The 6,804-nt window shown below is 38.2% G+C and overlaps 1 protein-coding gene across 1 annotated transcript; it reads left to right on the top strand.

Annotated features, from left to right (window-relative positions):
* The first annotated feature begins 755 nt into the window (after positions 1-755).
* LOC129314893 (zinc finger protein WIP2) lies at positions 756-3,252 on the top strand. The gene is made up of 2 exons (XM_054958381.1): positions 756-1,565; positions 2,681-3,252. Exons 1-2 carry the CDS (start codon positions 915-917, stop codon positions 3,116-3,118), a joined length of 1,089 nt encoding a protein of 362 aa, XP_054814356.1. The 5' UTR covers positions 756-914; the 3' UTR covers positions 3,119-3,252.
* Positions 3,253-6,804: the final 3,552 nt, after the last annotated feature.

Genomic DNA, 6,804 nt, shown 5'->3' with positions numbered 1-6,804 from the left:
TCTTTTTTCTTAATATAATTTTAACTGCTTTCTCCATTTCAAATTATAATACTTTCAGACAAAATTTCATATATCAATAAATTTTATTAAATATATTTAACACACTTATCTTTTTAAAACAAAATTATAAATTTTTAAAAATATCCATCATTTAATATTTTGAAAAGAGAAGAGATGAAAATTAATTATAGAGAGAGAAAGTAATATCAAAATTAATACATTTAATAAAATCTTAATTAATTTAAAATGTTTTATATTGTGAGGCGGATAAAGTTTTTTAAAAGTATTTTATAATTTACAATGGAAGGAGTACTATTTCAAAAACCAAATCACGGAATTGACTTAAACATGGGGAACAAAATAATACAGGGAGTAAATCATTTAACGTTAAGATTCATGAATTTTTTTAATATTTTTTCTCATTTTATTATTTTTATGAAATATCTTTTTTTAATTTTATCTACAAAATAAATTTAATAGAATTCACGGATTCTCAATTTTCAACCATCCATTTCCAATGATATATGGGTAACGGTGGCAAGAAGTAAATACAGGAATAAACGACTGCTAACGGTATTCCCCGGAATTCAAGTTCGTAATATTAATTCCCAAATATATATTTAAAATAGAAAATAAGAGGGGAAGACAGGAAAATGAAGGCGGGGGGGGGGGGGGGGGGGAGAGAGGTGCCTGTAATTAATTAGAAATCCTAATGATCAACAATTAAATTATTGCGTCTTGTTTCATTTTTGTACTAAGTTTGGCTCATCCCATCCTACTCCATTGCCTTTACTCGCTTCTCTGCTCTCTCTCTCTCCACCGTCCACTCCCTTCAGCCATCTTATGCTCTTTCTCTCTCTCTCTCTCTCTCTCCATGAAAGCAAACTATTCCCACACTTACTTTATTCATCACCATGGCTGACCCTTACTCTCATCTTTTCTCTTCTCCTCCTTTCTTCCAATTCAACCCTTTCCCTTCCTCCAACCCTTCTTCTCACCACCACCATCCCTATGCTCCTCTCCACAACTTCATCAACCACCCCTCCGCCACCTCCCCCGCCGGCTTTTTCAACCAACCCGCTTCTTGTTCTTCTTCCATCACACCTTCACCGCCGTCTCCTCCTCTCAGAGAAGCGCTCCCTCTCCTGAGCCTCAGCCCCTCCAGGCAAGACCACGATCATCCTCATCGTCCCGACCTGGACCGTGTCAGGGACGACGGGATCATCCTCCGCAGTGCTGCTAAACCCAAAGAGGAAGAATTAGAAGACGAAGAGGACGACGATGAGGCCACCGTCACTGTTGCACTCCACATAGGGTTGCCCAGCCCTAGTGCTGCTGAGATGGCTTCCGTGCTCTCCTCCTGCTCCAATGATAAACAACAGGAAGGGGAAGGAGATGGCGGCGGAGACGACGATTATTGTTCTGCCTCTGGCGGCTTCATGCTCCCCAATAAGCTCAACAAGGGACAGTACTGGATCCCTACTCCTTCTCAGATTCTTATCGGTCCTACCCAGTTCTCTTGCCCTGTTTGCTTCAAGACCTTCAACAGATACAACAACATGCAGGTCCCTTCCTCTTCTGCTCTCTATCTCTTTTCTCTTTCTTCTCTCGCTTTTCCTCCACTTCCAGCCTATATCATTATGAATCTTCCTTACTTTCTTCCCTGATTTGAACCCTCTTACGCCTCTCTTTTGCTTCCTTCCAAACGGGAAAGAAAAAGTTTGATTTAATTAATCTATATCTATATTATTGCATATACGCGCCTCTTCCTTCGGCTTTCTTGTTTTCTTCTTGGTTTTTCTCTCTACCTTTGTCATTTTTTCTACTGGGTCATTATGATTTCCGGTTCCACGATTTAGTTTTATTTGATTTCATTAGTATTGCGACTCAGATTGTTCGGGGACCTTTTGCATGGTAAACGGGGACATAATTTTTTTTTTTTTGGAAAAATAAAACTTTTTTTTAAACCTGATTCAAACTGTGACTTGGATCAGTACCTTCCCTTTTCGTTGATTAAACTACTCAGGCAATGTTCCTTATGCCTTTTGTGCATTGAAGTCCGTGCCTCTCCAGTCTCCATTCTGGCAGCTCCATCCAGCTACTGCAAATCTTGCAGTGTTTCTTCCAGATCCCTCACATATACCCGCGCTAATTACTTTCACTTCGAACTTGTTCCTCTTTCTGTCCCTTACACACATCTCGATTCTCAAATCTCAATTATGGGATATATGGCTCCCTCACCCTCTTATATGAAGCTAGACCTCGCCTTCTCCTTCCTCTTTCCATTCCACATATGTAGCATATAAAAATTTGTCATCACTTAGCTTTCCGGATATTACAATACTAGCGCCGTGGAAGAAGAAAAACCCCATTTGTTTCAAAGCGGTTCTTCAATCAAATCATCACATTTCATGTTGGTGAAAATATCTTCAAAGAGTGGCACTTGCCCGAAAATGAAAAGGCAAAACATCCACATTTCAAATGTTGGCATCATCACAGATTTGACTACATAAAAGACATATTATTAAAATGGGGCGAACTGAGAGTAGGTTCCTTGAGATTTAATTAATAGTTAGCAAGCGGGCTAGCAGGGTTTAACTTTGTTTCCTAGTTTTAAACTTGAAAATAATATATATAAGTAATGTATTGATCACTTTGGTGGTTTTGTTTCCGTGCGTAGATGCATATGTGGGGGCATGGATCACAGTACAGGAAAGGGCCTGAATCGCTGAGAGGGACACAACCAACGGGCATGCTGAGGCTTCCGTGCTATTGTTGCGCTCCAGGTTGCAGAAACAACATCGACCACCCAAGAGCAAAGCCACTCAAGGATTTTAGAACACTTCAAACGCATTACAAGAGGAAGCATGGGATCAAGCCCTTCATGTGCAGAAAATGTGGGAAGGCTTTTGCTGTCAGAGGGGATTGGAGAACCCATGAGAAGAACTGTGGCAAGCTCTGGTATTGTATCTGTGGCTCTGATTTCAAGCACAAGAGGTCTCTCAAGGATCACATCAAAGCCTTCGGGGCTGGCCACGCTGCTTATGGGATCGATGGGTTTGAAGAAGAAGATGACCCTGCGTCCGAAGTGGAGCAAGATAACGAGTCCACCCAGTAAACAACTACACATGGGATTAATTAAATTTATAATATATTAATGCGAACTAGATATGTATCTTAGCTTGTAATGAACTGATAATTAATTAGGATCATATAAGCATTAAGTTTAAATGGAAGCCAACTTTAATTTAATTTCTTCTTGCTTATTCGGCCTTCTTCCTTATTATGTTGGATTAGTAGTTAATAGTAGATTATGCAGGCACCGCCGGTCTGGTAAATCAGATTTATACTATCCGACTTCCTTTAAATTGCCTTCCCGTGCAGACCTTCCCTTCCGTGAGAAGAATACGCAATTATATATATTGGAATTGAAATCGAAAGAAGCATAATAATGCCTAGTGATGAAGCAGCTTATATGACACACACAATGCATCAGGTCCAAAAATTTTATCTGTCTCTATCCAGTTTTCATTCATAAGTAATATTGTGGTTTTAGGACTCTCCGCATATCGCGCTGTATGGTATGTATACCATATACCAGTACTCATACGTCGACTCTATGTATATGTTCATTGAATTATATGTAACATATGCGGAAATGTTCATCGTGGAGCCCTATATATATATATTTATATATATAAGTGTGTTTCGTAAAAGAGGTTAAGATGAAGAAGGGCGCTTTTATTTCTCAAACCCAGAGGCATGACCTCCTCAAACTTTGAGGGATAATGATGCACGTGCATGGACAAATACTTTGTGTGGGGGCATTGATAATTACTTGCTTTAATTTATTTCTTCATGAGATCCGTATTTGGTTTCCACCAATCGTCTCAAAATGGGCAAAAGATGCAGATGAAGTGATGGGTATATGGATAAGGAGGCGAGGCTTAATATTATAAGCTGTTTGTGTGTGGCACAACTGAGACACGTACGAGAAATGGTGGGAGTATGTATTGATGATGGGAGATTAGATAGCGTAGGCTTTTCATTTTGAAAATAAACGTCAGCTTTATGTTGGGAGGTGCATACGATGCCCCTTTTGCTTTAGATAGCGGAGAAGATGTGTTTGTTGATAGACGGAACATATACCATTTGAGATTCACCGTTGCTTGCAAAGTTCAAAGCAAATGATTAGCTTTTGAAGAGAAGGAAATGAATAAAAAAAAAATTAAAGGAGTCGGGCGAGGGATATATCAAAAGACATAGAGGTAGGATGCATGATGGATGGTATATATGGTCCCCAGCAGAAGATGAAGGAGCAGGCTGATGAGTTAGTGTATGAATGAGAATTGAGAAGAGAGAGATGAGGAAGATGGGATCTGATTTGCAGCTTTTGAGAGAGAGGGGGATGGGCAAAAGGCGAGGATGTAACCAAAAACTGCAAAAAACAGTGGAGCCCAAGTTGCGTTGGTTGGGCTGATTGGCAACATATATACTGATGCGCCCTGCTTTGCTTACACATTTCTCCTTGCCATGGATCCACTGTAGCACTGAAGCGACCTTTCAGCAGTTTTCTTGTTTCGAGTTTTGACCACCTCTCTCTCTGTCTAGCATATAGGCATACACGTACGTAGTTCGTTTGTATACATGGTGTACAAAAAGCGATCACTGTCTTAATTCAGTATAATTAACTGGTATATGTGATCTAGTGTGAAGAAGAGTTGAGGATAGTGGTGTCAGGGGAAGGCCATGTGGGGTTAGTAATGTCGCTTTGTGAGTTGGGACTGAAGAAGAGATGATTGCTAAAACAGTGAATACGATGACCAAGGCATTTATTGACAATCAATATCCGACTCCTCTATGTCCTAGACACCAAACCCTACCAGCGACTATACATTATTAATATACATTCATATATACTATTCATCAGTATTTTGACCCTTTTGATTTTATCTCTCTGCATCTCAGAGTGTGCCAGTTTGCAGTGAACGTGTTCCTCCATGTAACATCATCTTTTTTGTATGGCATTTGTGCTTTCATGCCATGTCTCTTTCTCATGATCTCGCCCATACCCCATTCCTCCAATATATATGCCACTACATGTTATATACATTATTCATGAAACTTAATTCTACGAGACGTGATTCTATAATTAGTTACAACGATAATAATTAAAAGTTGCTTCTCGTTCTTTTAATAATAGTAAGGACGTGTATGCGCATCATTATTATTTCTCTCAAGTGTCGAGGATTGCTTTTTAATTAGGGCCATCTCTTTTGGAAGGAATCAAACATTTGTTGAGAGTACAGTAATTAAATAATACGATTAATAAATGCATTCTGCAGGTTACAATCCCGAGATTCTTGTCATTTTGATTACGCCCCTCCATTACCAATAAAAATTGATATATATATATATATATATATATGAACAGGGGGTTAGCTTGCTGAGAGTTATGCATGAGCAACTTCACGATGTATTACATCGTGACATGACAGTGTTGGGAGACCGAACAACCCAGCACACGAGAATACGTATATTTGATATTCTGCTCTTGTATTCTTATTCCAGTACATTAGGGACAGCTCTGTCTTCCTTTCCTTGAACTCGATTCACAAGCGCCCCCCCCCCCCAACCCCCAATTAATCAATTTTATATCCCTGGTTAAAGTCCATAATCTTTGAAATAAACAAGGCCCTTAATATTAATTCCCATCTTTTGGAATACATGTACTCCGTATAGGTTCTTCAAACGAATTTATATCCTTTCAAGGAGAAAAAGGCCATAAATATATATTTTTTTAATACATGTGTGTGTGTGAGAGAAGAAAATTTGTAATAACATAGATGTCAAATTCATTATTTATTAAGTACTCTATATCCTATATGATATTAGATATTTCTTGCTTTTTAAATTCTAACTGTCAATTCAGTGAAAATAGAGGGAGATTCCCGGGGGGAAAAAAAAAGATAAACTCCATGCGCGCGCGTGGGTGTGTTTATCAAAACAAAATGTTTAAAGTTCATGTTAACGTTAATAATCAAACTAGTAAATATTACATTTATCATGGATCAAGTTAGACTTTCTTTAAATACGATCAAATGAAAAATTAGAGAAAAAAGTGAACAAGTCGTTAGGAATATTTCATCGCATAATTCTTATTAACTACTAATAATTAAATTACATACATCAGGCTATGTTAACTCTCATCACCACAATTATATCCCATCACAAGGATATAATGGATTTGATTATAATTTGCAGAGCCAATCCGAAGAGGGATCAAAAGGTAATGGACGTCATAATCCACTGAAAATATAATTCATGTGTTCAGGGGATTAAGTTTTTTCTTTTTTCCCCCTAGGGTGAAATGATGACCATGCCTTCGCTTAGGAACAAAATATATGTGATCCTTTAAATAAATGGACCACACTCTAAGAGCGCTAATTCCAGGTACTTTTGATCCTCCTCGAAGTAGATGAGACAACTTTGTTAGTGAGGCCCCAATCAATAAAAGAAAAAGGGAAAAAGGCGAGAAATATAATCTTGACTCATAATCACGATAAAGTTTGAAAAGAAAATTCACATTCACATGATAAATAAATGAATATAAAACTTAACCCCTAGTAATTTTTGTTTTGAGAAACGGAAAGAGGTATAAACAGAAATCCTTCTTTTGGATTCTACCCAGAGAACTATCACTGTAGCTCTTTTATCATTCATCGTTATCCACAACTAGATATCATGCTTGGCTGGTTTGATCATTTTCCTTTGGCCACGATGCTCGGAGATTCTCTCCAAGTT

This window comes from Prosopis cineraria, unplaced genomic scaffold, assembly GCF_029017545.1.
Source record: "Prosopis cineraria cultivar Desert tree isolate PC_DT_omini unplaced genomic scaffold, ASM2901754v1 PC1, whole genome shotgun sequence".
Lineage (NCBI taxonomy): Eukaryota > Viridiplantae > Streptophyta > Magnoliopsida > Fabales > Fabaceae > Prosopis > Prosopis cineraria.
This window is presented reverse-complemented; position numbering and strand designations above follow the sequence as displayed.

What these genes read in the sequence shown, in the direction of transcription:
- LOC129314893 (XM_054958381.1), top strand. Translation starts at nt 915, where the DNA reads ATGGCTGACCCTTACTCTCATCTTTTCTCTTCTCCTCCTTTCTTCCAA. An exon ending in ACAGATACAACAACATGCAG is followed by an intron (nt 1,566 to 2,680) that starts GTCCCTTCCTCT and finishes TTCCGTGCGTAG; the next exon opens with ATGCATATGTGGGGGCATGG.